Source organism: Populus euphratica, unplaced genomic scaffold (genome assembly GCF_000495115.2).
Source record: "Populus euphratica unplaced genomic scaffold, PopEup_1.0 scaffold58.1, whole genome shotgun sequence".
Taxonomy (NCBI): Eukaryota; Viridiplantae; Streptophyta; class Magnoliopsida; order Malpighiales; family Salicaceae; genus Populus; species Populus euphratica.
Window position 1 is genome coordinate 1,537,981 of NW_011499864.1, and position 19,057 is coordinate 1,557,037.

Here is a 19,057-nt window from a genome sequence, read left to right on the forward strand (position 1 = left end):
AAATAAAATCTATAAAAAATAAGGGATTAAACATGCTAAAACTAGTTTTTAACCAAAACATTAGCCATGATCAGTCAATTAATTTTTTATGTAGTTTTTATTTGTCGTTTATAGATAATATAAAGAAGGATTATTTTAAAATTAATTACTTTTAAGATTATAATAAAATACAAGGATCGCTTTAAAATAATAAATAATAAATAATCTTCATCTGAGTTTATCGGAATGCTCAAGAAGTCATTGGAGAAGAAACAACGTCACGGTTGGAGCTTCCTATGCTCCCCCAGCCCCTTTTTTCCCAGATTTCAAGGCTTTTTAGTGCAGATTTTTAATAATTATTATTATTATTATTATAATAATAATCTGATGCACGGTTGTCGATGCCAATTGCATCATCATCATCAACCTCAATTAATTCCAAGAACAGCAGTCGTACTGCCACATTTCTATGGGAATCTTTTCTTCCCGCCAAAAAACCTTTTCGCGCTTCTTCTCCGCGCCGCTAGTTGCCGCAGGGGCGTTCACCGTCCGATGAGGTCCGCTGCGATGGTTATAATTCCTTACCCGGAAACTGATCTCGTTTAATATTATACTGGCTTTTGTAATTGTGATTTTTAAAAATAAATTTTAAAAAAAAACAGTTAATCAGAGTTTTGAACAATATGGGCTCTGTTTAAACTATTGACAAATGAATTTTTAAATTTTTACTGGCAGGATAAATAAAAAATAAATCATAGTTAATGAAAAACAAATTATTTTAATTTTTATAAAATTAATCAACTGCAGTTACATGTGCATCTCCACACAAAAAACATAAGCTATTTGCTTAATTAAATAATTTTTTAAAAAAAATAGTTTGTCTTTGTGATTTAATGGTGCTTTTCATGTATTTTGATTTTTTTTAAATTATTTTTTTAGTGTTTTTAAATTATGTTAAGGTGATAATATCATAAATAAATTTTAAAAATAAAAATAATATTATTTTGATATATCTTCCAACAAAAAAATAATATGAAAAAAATATTACCATGATACTATACTCTAATTTATTTGAAAATATAGTTATGATTGGTTTTTAAAGTGTTTTTTATTTGAAAATATACTAAAATAATATTTTTTATTTTTTTAAATTTATTTTTAATATCAATGAATTAGAATAACATGAAAATATCAAAAAATATTAAATTAAAATGAAAAAATTAATTTTTTAAAAAATATAAAAACAAATATTTAAAATTCAATCTGTGCATGAATTGACTTGCACAAAACATGATTAAGAGATCCAATTCAAGAGCTGACGAAATCTAAAATTATATTATAAATTGTACGAGTTAGTTAATGGGTTAGCAAATGATTGCACCTGTGGATTTTTCAGAGGACTCACAAACAATATTGTACCAGTAGAAAAGGATCTTGTTCAGAGTAAAATCCAACTTAGACTTGATTGAATTACCATGTATCATTGTATCAAGGATAAAACATAACTACCTAGGTGGTCATAAGGATTTTGAATTAAAGAGTTTATTCTTCTTATGATATCAAGTTCAAATTCTTAATTATTCATATAATGATCACTAAAAGTTTATATGATCGTTAACTTCAGAGTCCGTAAAATTAGTCGTGGTGCACACAAGCTGCCCGAACACCTATGTTAATCTAAAAAAAAATATAAGAATAAAACATGCAGGGTTTTATTATAATCAACCTACGTTAATCTAAAAAAAAATATAAGAATAAAACATGCAGGGTTTTATTATAATCATTTTCATTGTGCATCCTGTAATGAATTATTGTGAATTGAGATATTTAATTTTTACAAAAGTTTTTTTTTTTTTTGCACATCTTAACTTTTTAAAATCTAAATTTGCACCCAGTTGCTCTCTTTTTTTTAAAAAAAAAGTTAAATTAAAAGTTAAATAACCAAAAAATAAGAATGGCTGACAATACAGGTGTTGACTTTGAATTTTATAAAAAAGGCTTACTTTATCCCTTTATATTTTTTTTAAAAGTTTTATAAGTGATTAGTTGCTTCAATTTAAAAACATTGAATTCTTGCATCAAAGTTCATCTCCCTTGTTTTTCATTTATTTTCTACCAAGTATCAATGAGTACTGTTAAGTGAGAATAGTTCTGTAGCGATTATTTTAAATCTTAATTATATTTAAGGCAGGGAAAAGAAATTTTATTCAATTTAATTTTATAATTTAAATTGTTTATGTGTTTAATGGATTGCTAGATTGGTTTTTACATGTTCTATGATAATTTTTTAGGTGTTCTTAGCTTTTCTTTTTACACATAATAAAAAATTGTTAATTTCACTGTTTAAATTACAAGTTTGACAATATGAGTTATAATATTTAGTCTATTATTATTTTTATTTAACACATTTTTTACCGTTAAAATTGCAGGTTTAACATGATAAATCATAATATCTAGTCTATTGCTTTTTTTTATATGACACACTTTTAGCATCTCATTTTTTTTTAAAAATAAAATCCTATTTTTTATTATTATTGATGATATGTTTTTATAATCAACTTGAAATTAAAAAAATAATATTGCTTCACTATTTTTCACTAACGATTTGCTATCGTAGTTTTATGTGTCGATTATGTTTTTATCTTAAAAAAATCACTAATAAATATTGAATAATCCATGGAATAAAAAAAATATCAAATTTGATGATATGCATGACTTGCAACGAGAGTTTAGTTAATTGACTCAGGTTTGTATTTTTTTAATTTTATTATTTAACATCATTAAATTATACCCACAACTTTTACATGTAAACCCAAAATTACCTACATTGATTTAATGTATTTTCTTGTTAATGTTAGATAAAAATATCATATAATATTCAGCTGATTTTAAATTCATGATTAAAAAATTTTTATTTGAAAAAAAAAACACATTATACATACCTAGATTTTTGTCACCTGGTCATTTTAAATCTAGCAAAATATTTTTTTTATTATATTCTCATAAATATGATATTTTAGCTAAAATCAACTAAGATAAATCAGATATTTTTACATTTAATTGAAATATCTAATTATTATTTTTTTTACTCAAATATATTTTTTAATACAACTCCACGAGTCGATGGGCTAGCTAGCCCACTGGCCACTAGATCAGGTAGGATAAACTATGTTTTTTTTTTTTTTGCATCATCGTAGTTTGTTGAGCAACTTTTGACTATCTGGAGTGAGAAGATAATTAAAACATTTTTCTTTTTTTCTTTCTTTTCTTCTTCTTCTTTTTTTTTTTAAAAAAAACGTATCCAGAAGGAATCTTTCCTTCCCGCCAAAACTCTTATTTTCGTATTTTAATAATTTTCCGCCAAAACTCTTATTTTCGTATTTTAATTTCCACGCGGCAGAGGTGTAGCCAGACACATGGTCACCGTCCGATGAGCTCTACTGTGATATCAATGAAAAATTAGGTTTGAATTTTATAATCATGCTTCCCATTTTAAAATTTAATACATAATCCATAAATTTTCATTCAACCTCCCACAAAGCCATGGCTTGAAGAGCTAGTTAAGTTCTTTTTACAGATATTTGATGAATATGTGCGTAATTGATGTGTAATCTTAAAATAAAATTTATTTTTAATAATTTATGCGTGTTTTTACAGTTTTTTCTAACATATCTTCGTAATATTTAACATTGTTATTTGGATTATTATAAAAATATTATTGTGAACAACTAAAAATCAACATGTTATTTAATTGTTTATTAATTTACAGATGAAACTAATCCATATTAATTGTGCCCGTTTATCTTAACTTTCAATCTATCTTTTGGTTTTATAAAACAAGTTTAAAAATATAAAAAATAAATTAAAAAGGCTAAAACAAAGAGGAGTAGGTTTTAATTTATTTATCAGAATGCGGTTGATTTTTAAATTATTTTTTACTAAAAAATTATAAAAATAATATATTTTTTTAATAAATATTTTTAATATTATCACACTAAAATAATAATAAAATCATAAAAAAGTTAACAGTAATCACCCTCTTGATAAAAAAATGTAAAGAGACCATGAATTTATTTTTTACAAATTACTAATTTGAATATTATAAATTTAAAAAATATTATGATTTGAATATTATAAGTTAAATATCAATATTAATTAAAAAAAGAAAAAGGAAGCGAAAACGCCGGGAGGAAGGAAAAGAAGAGGGGAAAATCCAACAACTGTGGGCTGAAAGCGCCACTGAAGACGAAATGCAAGTGGTGCACAGAGCACAGCACCCCATGAAGCTGTAGGCAATTAACATTGGATTCCCATCGCTGTCAATTTTCCAACCTTTTCAAACTCTCCAGGGAATCTCAAGAAAACCCTAACCCTAGGGCTACGGATACCCTACTCTAAAACCCACCTCCAAATTACTACAAAAAAAATAAAAAACTATATATATATATATATAATGTAATATAGACTATATAGTAATAGTTTTTTGTTGGCACAATAAATACATAGTAGCACAGTACCATATTAGAAGTTTGCAGTTGTACAAATCTCACTGCCTCCTCCCCTTGTTTTTTGTTTAAAAAAATCACCCATGAATAGATTTTTTTTAGTAAATTTTGATTCATTTGGGTTTAAAAGTTTTTACAATTCTAGATATTTTTTATATATTGATGATAAAAATAAATTTAAAAAAATAAAAAAATATTACATTGAAGTATTAAAAAATAATTAATACTATTATTCCAAACACAGCCCATAAAATATTTGAAAAGTTTAATTACCACATAAAAAAATATGTAAACCTTGCAATATTAAAGATAGCACGACCTATATAAATATTGAATTTATATAATCTTGACATTCAATATTTGCTACTTTTTTAATTCTTTATTACTTTTAATGTTACATTATTAGAAAATAACCTTAAAAAATTATAAAAATGACGCGCTTCCTCGAGAACAGCAACTCTATTATTTTCTAAAGTATTTTCAACGTTGTTCTAGTCGAAAAAAAGAATTTCTTGGCAAATGATATTTTTATATTTAAATAAACTATTTTTTTCTTAAACCTGGGAGTTAATTTCCCGAGGACCATGAAGAGCCGTACATATGGCCAACGTGTGAAAAACTTTACCAATTATGACTCTGCCCTTTGGTCTCTACTCCCAACAAATCTGCCGCTAATTCGTGTCTGGAAACTCATTGAAATTATATTTATTTTAAAATATATTATTCTTGTTTAATTTTTTAAAATTATATATCTTAGATGATTTTAACATCCCAATATTAAAAATATTTTTTTTAAAATAAAAAAATATTTTAAACCGTATATCTTGATATCCTCTCAAACAACCAAAGCCTTTCAGGAACAAAAATTGCTAAAGAGCAACCAATATGTTTATGAATATTCGAAGCTCTGTCTCCAACGTAAATGCATGTGAATTCTTTCTTGAATGTGAAAGTTTTATTTGCTAAAATATCTTAAACTTTTCTTGTAAAATTAATACAATTATATTACTGTTCATGTAAAAAATAAAAATATTAAATGGTCCCTTATCAACACCGCTTTTCACAACTTTTTTTTAAAAATTTTCCTCATAATTTTTCTATTTAATCCTTTTATTATATAATTCTATGAGATGAAATTTTAAATTATATAAAGAAGATAAAATTAAAAGAAAAATATATATAGCCAAACTCAAAGTTTTATCTCAAAGATTTATTTTGTTCATATTTTAGTCTACTAGAGTTAAAAAAATATAGAAATTCATTGAAAAACAATGAATAAAAAAAAGTTACCGATAGACTAAATTCCAGCCATTAAATGAAGGATTTATGTGTTAATAAATTATTTTTTTCTAAAGGAGATAAATGGAGATGATTTTATTTCTAAACATGGTGGAAAAAATATATCAATCCATTTGAGTTATTTTGATGAAGTTGCTTTTTATTTTTTATGATGATTTTAAGATGTTTTAGATTGTTAAATGATTTTCTAGATTTATAATATGTTTTAAAAGTATTTTTGAGTAAAAGTGAGCTGAATTTTGTTTTTTTGGTTCTAGAACACAAACTTCAATTCTGGTGATCAAGATGCGGGCTTTTAGGCCGGGCGCCCCTAGCTTTTTCACTAAGAAGGGGCATGTGGGGTTGGCCTATTAGCTTTTTTTCATTAATTATTTCTATTTAAATGTTAATTTTTTTACATTTTGTTTAGCTGCGTGATACTTTCATATGGTATAGTTTAATTTGTATTGGATTTTTTAATATATTCTATATGAATTAATTGTATTTGTGGGATTTTTTTTATAAAAATAGAAATTATTTTTATTAGCAATAACATTTAACATTTAACCGTTAAGATAAAATAAATAAGAGTGTTGAAAATAAAAAAGGATAATCATTGTAAGTGCAACTATTTTTAATTTCTACTATGAAAATTAAATTTCTTCTTATTAACAATTTTTTATTTATTTATAAGTTCATATATTTTTTAGCATAATTAGTTTTTTTCAAATTAGAAATTGAATTGAAACCATGCTCGCAACATAAATAAAATATTCTTGTTTATGAATTAAAAAAAATTATAATCTTTTAAAATGCATCTATAACATTAACATATTTATTTTTATATTAAAAATTAACTTGGAATTTTATATTGGACGTGAAGAAGGTGATAAAAGTAGGCAGGAACTATATTTAATGACGCTTCTGGAGGCCTCAGGAGCTGCAATTGTTTTCTCTTGAATGAGATAGCTGGGGGTGATGGTGCCATCACCGATATATGTTCTGACTGGTTTGTTTGTTAAGTTTTCATTTCTTAAAAGAGTGATAAAATAAAATCTGAAAAGGGAAAAGAGATCAGACAAAATACGAGGCGGCGACATGTAACAAAAACATAAAATCTGCCTCTACATGAGAGACAATTTATGCAGATATATAACTGATAATGGACATATATGTGAAGAGATCAGCTTTGGTTTCTTCAAACGCGGCTCTTAATTGATTTACTATAGCCAGTTTGATCATCATAGTACTTGGACCACAGCATAACACCACCATATTTTGCAGAGCCCTTGATCGCTGGAAGCACTTTAGAAGTAAGGTCAGCTACAGGAATGAAGCCACTTCCAGCTGCATCAGGAGCAGCGGGCAATCCCAGGAAGATTTTTTGAGCTGGGATGCTTGAAATCCATTGTTTCCATGCATCTTCAAGATTGGTAATATCCCCGGAGAATTGGCAAGGAGGATTGTTGTAGAATTGAACCCAGACGTAGTCAAAGAGACCTGTCTGCAGTGCACTTCCTACCCAAGCATCAGGAAACGGGCACTGAGGAGCTGCAGTTAGGTGCACCTTTTTACCTTGCTTGCTATAAGCTGAAAGGAACCTGGCAAGATCATCCCAGTGCTGGTTCGTCCCTCCTTCAATATCGAAGTCAATTCCATCAAGAACAGCTGGGCCCAGTGGGCGAGAAGAAGAATGTCCTCCCAGGAAGTTATTCCAAAGGTAGGTCGCCACTTGCTTTGCATCCTCCTTTGAGGTGAGGTAGTAGCTCCCAGCTCCTCCTCCAATAGAGAGCATCACCTTGATGCCTTTGGCTTGACATGATTTTATGTCGGGGCTTAATTTTATGCAGCCATTGCTGTATGGATCGCAATGACCGGCGAGATTAATCATCGGAGTCTGACCATTTCCAAAAGTTGGGAGGAACGCTAGGATTACATAGTCGTAGTTTCCGGTGGCACAAGTCTCCGTTAAGGTTCCCTCATTGCCGTTCTGACCCCAGTAAACCGCTATTCCACCAGCTTCGGAACCCACTACCAGTACAAGAATTGCAAGAAGAGCAAGAGAGATTGATAGCTTGAAAGCCATTTTAACCGAAGTCTATCAGATCTATGATTTTCTTGTGTCGATGATGATTCAAGCATGCTTTTTTATAGTGAAAAGATAGCCCAGTAATGGAAAGTTACAATCTTATCATGTTAACGATTTCGTGGCTGATAGTTCCCTTCGTTAGACCTTCCTTTTATTTTATCTGAATTATTATATATCCCCTTAATTTAAACGTACATGGGAAGCTATTAATTAGACAACTATCCTGTTCTGTTCTGTCTCGGCAGTCCTCGATCGGCTTACGGCCTCCTCTCTTGTCTTAATCTCGGTAATGTTTTCCTCCTAACTTGAATGAATTCCACAACCTCCTGCTCTAATGAATCAAGTCTCGGTGTATATTTTACAATATCAACAGGAAATCAATAATATCCGAACATCAAAAAATCATCACAAAGAATCAAGACTGCTAAATGAATGTCTGGCGAGAAAACAAACATTATTTAATTGATTAATTTTTTAAAAGTTGAATACGATTTTACTAGCTTCCACCTAAAATAGATATGCATGGTAGTTATTTTTTATGAAAAAGTTGTTTGTTTTATTTAAAATACAAAAACAATTTTTTAAACCTTAATTATAAAAGAACCAGTGATGCATACAAGGGTACCTATCAAATTACATTAAAATCAGAGTCTGGAAAAAAACCCCTGGATGGTCAAAAACCTATTAATTTTCCATTTTTTTATGTTTATTTATTTATTTTTTAAAAATTTGGTTAACACAGGTTGTCGGTTTTATAACCATGCTCCCGACACAAACATATCTGAAAAATATACATTTGAGGAAAAATCGCCCTGCATAGAAGCAAAGCCCACCTACTTTCTCTAGGGACAAGGTTTTCGAGCCCCTTGGCACATGATTCTCATTTTCCATTCACAAAAACAACAGGCAGCACTGCTTATATAAATTTATTATACAAATGAGCAGCAATATACAGTGTGTTTATCAAGGAAAGCAAATAGATGCGAGCACTGTTGATTCATAACTCTTGCACAAGCAGAAGATTTTTACACTATGATACATGATATACAACCGCCAATGGCAGTTAAAATTGGGAGATGGTTCTGATATAAAGTGAATTATCACAAGTGCAGCGAGAACAAAACTACATCAGATCTTTGTGATTCGCAAGGAAATAGACTAGAAATGCATTGCACCGAGCAATGGGAGCTTTTTTCCTCTCCTTCCTTTTATTTTCTGTCGCTTTTGAGGGGGTTTGATCTGAGGCAACTAGTACATAGATAATCCCACCAAATCAAGCAAAATATGCTCGAGGTAAAACATTTTACCTGGTTGTTTGGGTCTCGTTTTCATCCTCTGCACTATCAGGGTGGGTCACAGCACTAGCCAAATTGTTGCTGCTACTGTCTTGAGCATCGCTAGACAAAATGGGAGCAGGGGATTCATTTTCAGAAATTCCTGAAGCATCATCGCCAGCACTATCCAACTGTCCAGTCACCAACCTCAACATTATATCATGAATAATATTTGACTTTACAAGCTCAAACTTGTGTTCCGAGGTATGCTGCTGACTGAACCGTCCAGGTCGCTTGGAGCAAGTATTGTAGCATTCTCCACAAAGATCAAAACCTACTTCCTCGACACAATCTTTGCACTTGTATCTATCTCCAACTATTGGATATACCTGGACAGCATAGATTTCATTAAGTATTATTCAGTTTCAAAGTTCAAATCAAACTGTTTAAAAATTCATATACCCCACCTTCAACTTGTTTTCAATTTTCAACAGGCAAAACCAATATCTGAAGTGTCACGTCCTCAAAAGATCTCAAATTGTAACTAAATTTGAAACAAATAATCAAGGGACACAACATGACACCTAGAGGCACTTGAAGGTTTGGAATAGAAAGAAACAGAGACAATCCTGCAAAGAGAAGCGGGGAGGGGAACGCTCAATTATTGGTCAGAGTGTCCTAGCCTATAAGCACAAATCACGTCTTGTCATTATTAAAAATATGAAGATTGTTAATAAAGGAGTTTGAATAATAATAATAATAATAGGAAAAACTAAACTACCATCAATTCTTCCACACCTTGTTAGCTTTTGAGCAAAATTCTACAGTAACGATCCAAATTCATCCAATATTTTCAAACCTTTCAAGACCAAAATAACAATCCTTCAAAAAGAAAAAGATAAAAACAGAACAAACAAACCAAGTTGCATAGAGAAGATTGATAAACTCTTCAAAAATTAAAACATTGAAACCAAAAAGGAATATTCAGAGATTAGGGTTCGTTTGAGTTGTAGAAAAATGGAAAACATTTTCTAGAAAAATAAGTTATTTTTCACTGTTTAGATGTATAAAGAAAAATATTTTACTATAAAATAACTTATTTCCTTAATTTTTTAATGATGATAAAAAAGATGAGAAAAATTGACATGTTTGTGATAAAGATAATGGTGGTGGTGATAGTTATGAACATAATATTTGTGATACTAATAATATGAATGATGCCACCGGTGGTTTTAGTGATGATGACAATTAGTAATAAAATGATGGTTACTTTAATAATAATAAGGTGGTGACATCAACGATGGTGATGGTAGTGGTGGTTGTTACAATAGTAGAGGGCTATGGTGGTAACATACTAGTAATAAGGTGATGCTGGGGTTATGAAGGAACAATAATAAAATGTGGTGGTTGTGACGGGGGGTGGTGAATATCATGAGTTAATAGTACTGAGAAAAGTCCGTCCTTCCTAAGGTTAAAATATTTTCCTCCAAATTAGTGCTTTTCAGGGATTGACTAGAAAATATTTTTCATATGTTTCACATTGAAAAAATGGAGGAAAAAATTCTCCTACAAAATATTTACTGAACTTGGAATATTTTCTGCAAAACAAACAGATTTTTAATAATACCGGATGTATTGAGCGAGAGAGATGTTGAGAAATAAAGAGATTTGCAGAGGGTGCTGATGAATGAGGCAAGCACACAAGAACCGTAATCACGGAACACATTAAACCCACTTCAAAGCAAAGTGAATGTGAAATTACACTTTCCTCATGAATAGGGACCAAACTTGGTGCAACCTAACATGAATAGAACAAAAAAAATAAATCAGAAACATTTCCTAATTCTACTCAGAGATAGCCTAGTCTCAAATTCTCAAACCCCCATTCCAAATCCCTTTTACCAGCAGAAACCTACGAAAGAACACTAAATCTTGGATGGTGGATGAAGTAACAGAAACTTTTGAAAGCAGTGGTAGCTAGGGTTGCTGGTGGCAGCGTTTTCGTCTCAAGCTAGGGCGGTTATTATTGATGATACATGGTGGAGGTTGTTGTTGTCTAATGGTGCGGCAGAGGTTGTTGGCTGGTGGCTGGTAACATAGTAGTACTGATGGCTGGTAACATGGTAGAGGTTGCAGATGGCGTGGTGGTGGTTAGTGGTAATTGGCGGATAAGTAACTGTTTCTTGTACTGGATTTTGGCTAGTGGTAATTAGCATAGCAGAGGTAGGTGACTTGGTTGATTGAGGAGAAATAGAAAATAAGGATAGAAAGCTTTTTGCAGATGGGTTGCATTAGGGAGTGATACAAGGAAGGAGAGATGAGTGGAAAAATAATAATAAAAAATAATTTTTATGGGTCCACTATTACATATGTGACTGCAAGTATTTTTTTTTTTGGATGGAAATCTTGATTGATTTACAGTGGAATAAATTAAACCAAACAATTTGTTCAGGGAATGAAGGCTCAAAATCTTTTGTTTGCGGATTAATGACACTTTCAACCAATAGTTCAGGAGGGTTCCATACAATCTCACCCACTATATTAATATTAACTTCACAAAACAAAGAGGTTTAGCATATAGTTCACATCAAGTGATATGAATCAGGGTGTGAGAATGAAAGAACTGGAAAGACATGCCAATCCTGCCAATATTATCTGACATCCAACATACACACAACTTGTATCACTATCATGTACTGGTTCAGAATGTGCAACCCCACCTTTTCCACATTTCATACAAAAGAAAATGGAGGCAAGCATCACAACAATGTCTAAACCAAATGTCAACATGGGTAAGACGTTACTCTACTTATTGCAAAGACACAATTCAACCAAAAATCATGAAATAACCAAGTTGTGAAATGTCTTGGTAATGATTTGTCATAAGAGTGAAGAGAAGAAATCAATCCAAAGGGAAGGAATAAAGGCCTAGAAATTACCCCACAAGAATCGCAACCAACTCTAGGATGAACCTTCGAGTGAGGGTCAGCCCGCCATGATAAATTCTCGCTTGTGGTCACAAAGGATGATTGGAAACTCTTTTCACAAGCCTTAGTAGAACCTGGAAGTAGATGATTTAATGGTGACTAGTGGAATCTCAAGCTATAAAAAGACATTTGAAATGCAAGAAATATTGCAAACTATGTCTTTATCATAATACTGGTTGAGCAGGATTTTTATTTATTTTTACCAATTCTTTATGACATGTTGATGTTTTATAAGAAAAAAAAGAGCAACTCAAATGTTATTTAACATAAAAATGGGAGGAAATGGTGCAAGGGGCATAAAAGAAAACATGTTATAGTTAACCATCTAGTAAGTGGCCCAATGGTAAGAGTTTGGGACCAAGAGATTTGCTCTCCCTGTGGTCTTAAGTTCGAGTCTTGTGGTTGCTAATATGATAGTCACTGGAGGTTTATATGGTCATTAACTTCAGGGTTCGTGAGATTAGTCGAGGTGAGCGCAAGCTGGCCCGAACACCCACAATAATCAAAAAAGAAAAAAAAAAACATGTTATACTTTAGGGGTTCAAATAAAAAAATAATTTAGAAGTCAATCAAAACTACCTTAAGTTTAAGGGGTGTTAGTAAAGATTAGCCTTATATTTTAGATAGAAATCTAAACAAAAGTAGTAAGGCCAACCACCTTCCCATGAAGGTACATTATCTAAAGGGAATGCACTATCCCACCCTCCCCGTGTTGTCAATACTGTCCTGGATTTGTTATTGGTTGGAAATTTTTCTATACCTGACATCTCAGCGTTTTGTTCCATGGTCCTAATGGAAAAAACAATATTGAAAGTTGTATTCTAGGAGAAACAAATTAAAGCCCAAACATCCAAAGTTAAATTTCCATAAAACAAAATCTCGAACATCAAAGAATAAATTAGAAGATTGAAATCATTACTAAATACTAAATGTTCGAAAGAAAATTAACTAAAAAACTAAATTAGTCCAATAGAAACGAAGAGACAATATCTCAAAATTAAATTAAAAAAATAATACAAGGAGAATATTAAATCATGTCATTTACACAGGAGTAAATTATAAATGAGTCTCCAGTCTTGCAAAATTAATTGAATAGTTCCCCTAGTTTTAAAACTAATTGATCAGTCCCTATGTTTTTAAATCTATCTGTAACCTGTTCCTTTTCACCCACTTCATTTTTTTTCATTTTTTTTAATAAATAGGAAAAAAGATATATAAAAAAGAAGCAGGAAAAAAAATTTATTTGGAACAAAAAATTATTAAAATGGTCAAAGCTAGACAAAGGGTTAATTAATTAATTTTCAAAACTAAGACTATTTAATTCAATTTATGAAAACTAAAAGGACTAATTTATAATTTACATTTCAAATAAAAGTAATGATCTTGATCTTGTGGTGATTCCCAAGGAAATTTGGGATTGGTTGTTTTAACTGAGAAAATTCCAAAAATTAGGGATTGTTAGAAAATTAGAGGTTTGGTGTTTCAACTTGGAAAAGTCCAAAACGTCCATGCAAAAATGTTGAATAAAATGGTACCAACCAGTATAGCTAGGCTGGTATCTAACCAAGAAATCCAAGATGGATGAGATTTAAATTGAGATGGTATTGGCCGGGCTGGAAAGAAACAACACTGCTCCCTTCCTGTTTATGCACTTTTCTTGAACTGATGACTTCATCATTGATTTTCCTTAACTTGATTAGGTTTAAATAAAAAATGTCCGCGGCTTCCCTACATGAATTTTAACAGCCTAACTAGTCAAACAATGAGACATCTAATCCAAATATGAACAGAAGATAAGGGCATATTATCAGAGCTGTAAATTGAGCAGTTAGCATGGTTGGGGAAGGAAAGGATCAAGCAGTGAGACATACATGTGATTGGGTGCTGAAACTTGACAGACACTTGTTTGGCCTGAACAGCTTCTATTCTCATGGCATATTCTGTAGGGAAGTATTCCTCTAGAAAATGATCAAACTCCAAACACACTTTTGGAAGACCCCCTGGATGCAAACTCTGACAAACTTGGCATGTAAGCATCTCATTCACTGGACCAATGCAAGTTTCACAATACACTGAAACAATTTACGAGAAAAAAAGGATCAGTCAAGAAAAAACTTTACAGGTGGATAGGCAATGTATAGCCTACTATCAGTTGTCAATCTAAAGTTGAAGTGAAAAAGGATACCATGGCCACAATTAAGAACCACTGGATGAAAAAGAAGCTGTTTGCATGTGTTGCACTGTACATCAGCAATTGAAACCTGCTTGCAATTTCTGTTCGACTTATCTTCAGGCAAATTGTTTTCTTCAACACTGTCAGGTTTGATCATGCAGCAATTTTCATCACAAACTTTGTTTGGAATAGACACAGTGGGAACTTGAATCATGGAAACAGACTTAACAGACTCTATTTGTTGTGTACTTGCACAAAATTCCCCATTCCTTAAGAAGCAACTGTCTAGTGCATGCTTTCCATCCATTGGATGATGATGTTGTAGATCACTGTTGCATTCTTTATAGCAAAATTGTGGTGAGAAAAAGCCCGTTTCCATCTCCTCCTCTGCAAAAACATGAAAAGTAAGAAATGTTAAAAAAAAAAAAAAAAAGAATTTACGAACACTACATGATTAAAATGGACATTTTACTACCATTAGTAAAATAACTTAACTACCACTATGCACCTGAGAGCTTTGCAGGCCAGATTATGATAATAAGACTAGATTCAAAACAAGCCTAACAAAACTTCTGAACATTAAATGCATTATCAGTTAAGTGATACATAATGTGGGTGGTGATTGGATGCACCTGTATTTTAAACAGTTAAAAAGCAAGAAAAGGAAAGGAAATCTTGAATCTTTATAAAATAGCACAAAAATTCATTGATTAATGACAAAAAAAAAATAGAAGCTTTGGCGTTCTGTCATTCTGTGTGTGGGAGAAGATGGTTCTCATATCACTGAAGATATTTACCTATAGTTTAATTAAAATGATTTAAGCAAGGTTACAAGCAAATCAATATAATGGTTCCACCCAAGTGTCTTTCTGGAGTATTTTTCACTGGAAAAGTGTGTATCATTTCTGCCAATCTAAATTCTCAAAATAAAAAAATTGACCATCCTATTTCTCATATTAGTCAAAAATTACTTCACAGCTTCTGCTTATCAATGCTGCCCCTTTGGACAACAATTAAGAACAAGTGCCCATTTAACAAGAAGTATTAAAAAAACTGCACAAATGAATCCTATGCTTCAGATAAAAACAAAACTCGGGTAATTTTATGAATTACTGTTCAATAGCACTTTAACTATACCAGCCAATTAACAAAGCTGGCATCTTCAACATGTCCTTTTTCTTCAATAGATTTAGTCTTAGCATGGAATTGCTCCAGACTCCTTCCATGACATTTGTAAAATGTACAATCACAAGGCAAAAATCTAACAAATATCAGACCTTGATCTCGTCAAAGTAATAATAAAACGCGAGAGGAGCAGGAGTCTTTCTCAGCTTGTGTTTCTACATTCCATTATCACACCAAGCAATTTAAAAAGTTTGCAGGTGAAAAAAAAAAAAAAAGCACTCCAAAAACAAGGAGATGCTGACCTAGAGTTTGCTCTTCCCTCCTCGTATACGCAATAGGATACAACTTGAAGAGCAAGAAGTGCAGCATCTGACAAATGGTTGGAAAGTGATTATATGGATGCCTGCAAATTGGACAAGTAGACTCCCCCAGACCATTCATAGATCTGTGAACACACCAGAAACAGGAAATGTGGCCGCAACCTGCAATGAAACAATAAAAAAAAAAAACCAGAGAATTAGATCATATTTTAATAATCAAAATAATAACATATTTGCTAAAAAAAATTAATGCCTTACAGAGCACAATGGGTTTGTATAGAAGATCCCTGAGACCAAACCAATAGTAAATTAGAATTAGTTCTTAATCACTCTATAAACAAACAACTAACACTAACAATAGCTGAAGAAATTTTTTAATACTTAACATATATTCAGCAAGAAAATTTTGTTTTAAAAGGATTGAAAACGGCTAATAGATAAATTATTATTATCCATGTGTACACCGAAAAACTCATGAAAGTATCAGTAAGCACAGATTATACAAAACCAGATCCGGGAGACAGAGAGAGAGCTTACAGGCAAACGGAACAACGAAAGGAATCGGAGAATTCGTCCTCAAGATCAGCATCGACGAGGAAGTGATGATCTTTTCCGGTCACTGCGAAATTCATGACGGCGTCGTCAATCACTTTACCTCTTCCCATTTCTTTCGGTTTGGGATCCACTACACGCACCAACCGCGGACAAAGATACTCGGGGTGGCTCGGTGCTGTACTGCCCGAAGGGATGGATGGCCATGACTTGGCTACGTGGCTTTTATATTTCAATCATAGTTTTAAAACCTGGATCGGCCCGGAGACCAATTGGGGCTTGGGACCGGTCCGGGTCTAAGTAAAAATCTGTCTGGAAGTTAGCCCAGCGAAACCCGATCGGCCTGGGTAAACCCAGCCGAGACCCAGCCTTTTATATGTATATATAAATGAAACGACATCGTTGTTATTGTTGATAGATAAAGAATGATTTTGCTGATGTTGTTGTTCTTGTTGGATATAGGGTTGTATCATATTCATACGATTTGAAGAAAAGGGCTTGAACAATTTATTCAGATCAAAACCGCCACCCTCTATTATTCCCCCACCTCCTTGTTGTTGCTGCTTTGGATTACTAGGTGAAGCCATTATTAAGCAGCAACAAGAAGTGATCTGATAATATAATATACAGTGATTGAAAACAATCAATCAAAAAGAAGAAAAAGATAAGAAAAAGCTTACAAAATAGAGGAATTCTTGAATTCGTTCAAGTTTAAATCTTTTTTCATATCAGATCAAAAAGTTTCTCCATATTTTTCCTCTCTCTGTTTTGTCATCCCATACTAGAGTTTCTCTTTTCCTTCCTCACCCTTGACTTTCTCTTTTTAGAACTCTCTATTTTCACTTTCGACTAATTTTGTTTGGGTACCAGTCTTCCACGCCACCTGTGGTTTTCGGGCATGGTCGTTCTGCTAGGGGCATGTCTACTACGTCTCTAGCATTCTTGGGCCCTCGTCCTGAAACAAGGCAGAAATCGAGCATCGAACTCAAAAGAGGATAAGAACCCTGTTGTTTGGGGACATATCAAAAGGATGGGAAGAAAAAATAGTTTTTTTTTCTAGGTTGACCCGAATCAATTCATCTGATCCGTAACCCAGTTATTTAACTAGATCGATTACCGGGTTAGGTTGTCAAACTATGATTACAATACATACGTGCATTAATTTTATTTTATTTTACTTTACTCATTTTGAACTCGCGCGGTTGGTCGATCCACCTGCAACTATCCCTTCAATAGCATTTAGTATTATATAAAGTTGAATTAAATATACAATTGTCTGCTATGGGTTAAATAAATAAAAAAACTGAACATAAAAAACATAGGCACTGCTAGCATTTTTCATTTATAAGTAAAATTTTAACAATTAATTTTAAAATCTAATTAATTAATTCAATAAATTTTATGCTACTTAGAGATTAATTAATAATATTTTATTAATTATTCCATGAGATCTATTTTTTAAATAAATAAATATAAAAAAATCATAAATAAAAATATTCGTATCATTTTTAATAATTTTTATATATATTTCTTTAAAGTTAATCATATTAAATAATTAATAAAATATCACAAAATATTTTATATATACAATTAAAATTTTCCGGTTAATCTTCACTTTGTTGTTGATAGGATCAAAAGCCTGTTTAGTGTGAAAAAATGAATGTGCATGGTCCCAATATATTTTCGATATAAATTTTTTTTAATGTAAATAAAAATATAATTTATTTAATTAATTAAATAGATTGAAAATTATATGCACCAATAAATATAAAAAAATTATTAATATTAATTAAAAACCAAATTAAAAAATTAAAAGTTAAATATATATTAAAATACTTGATCTCATAACATGAATTATGAAAAAAAATATAGAAGTTATTGAGTAAAAAAAAAATATTATATAAGATTGCTAAATAAAAAAGAAACACTAATATTAAAAATATATATATAATCTTATATGAAAACTACATAAAATATTTTATTAAAACATATTACAAAATTAATATAAAATTTTAAAAATAACATTTACGGGAAAAAAACTTGACTTTTTACTATAATAATAATAAATAAAAAAAACAAAACAACTTTTCACTTTAGCACTTAAAATTTGTTAGGATTTTTTTAAAATAAATTTAAACTTTTTTTTAAAAAAAATTTATTATCTAACATTAAGTTTACTAGATATAGAGCTTCACAATATGTTTTAATTTCTTTCTAAATAGTTATTATGATCTCCTGACTTAGATGTTGAATTTCACATGTTAATTATGTTAACTCGAATTATTTTTAATTATATTTTTTTAATTTTATATTTTAATATTAGGTTAATTGTAAATTAAACTTTGTAATTTTTTTAGATCGCTTTCTATCAAATTATTTGCGTCTTCTAATTTAGGTTTTGCAAGTTAACCCGAATCCGTTCAATTTTCTTTGTTATTTTTTTTCAAATTTAATTCTTAAAAAATAGATTGATTGAAATTTAAGATTTATAGTTGTCATAGTCTTATTATGCAGATTGTAAGTTAGGCTAGTTGACTTAGTTTTTTTTTTTTTAAGTTTTATCATTCAATATTATGTTGATCATAAATTAGACTTTACAATTTGTTTTGGTTTTTTATATTTTTTTGTTTAATTTCACACTTTAATATTGAGTTGATTGAGAATTAAGTTTCATAATTTATTCTACTTTACTTTGTATGAGATTATCATTATCTATAACCCCATATTTGATAAGTTAATTCAAGTTGACTCAACTAATTTTGTAAATTGAATTTC

General features: G+C 30.7%; 2 protein-coding genes across 2 annotated transcripts; both read right to left on the reverse strand.

Moving 5' to 3' along the window:
• Window positions 1-6,705: 6,705 nt before the first annotated feature.
• LOC105125783 (hevamine-A-like) lies at window positions 6,706-8,409 on the reverse strand. Its single transcript, XM_011026385.1, has one exon. The coding sequence runs from the start codon at window positions 7,846-7,848 to the stop codon at window positions 6,961-6,963; it is 888 nt and encodes a 295-aa protein (XP_011024687.1). The 5' UTR covers window positions 7,849-8,409; the 3' UTR covers window positions 6,706-6,960.
• Window positions 8,410-8,741: 332 nt separating this feature from the next.
• PRT1 (proteolysis 1) lies at window positions 8,742-16,487 on the reverse strand. Its single transcript, XM_011026386.1, has 7 exons — window positions 16,268-16,487; window positions 15,989-16,017; window positions 15,713-15,892; window positions 14,298-14,672; window positions 13,984-14,184; window positions 12,065-12,186; window positions 8,742-9,514 (listed from the first exon to the last, which is right to left on the reverse strand). Exons 1-7 carry the CDS (start codon window positions 16,393-16,395, stop codon window positions 9,155-9,157), a joined length of 1,395 nt encoding a protein of 464 aa, XP_011024688.1. The 5' UTR covers window positions 16,396-16,487; the 3' UTR covers window positions 8,742-9,154.
• Between the last annotated feature and the right edge of the window lie 2,570 nt (window positions 16,488-19,057).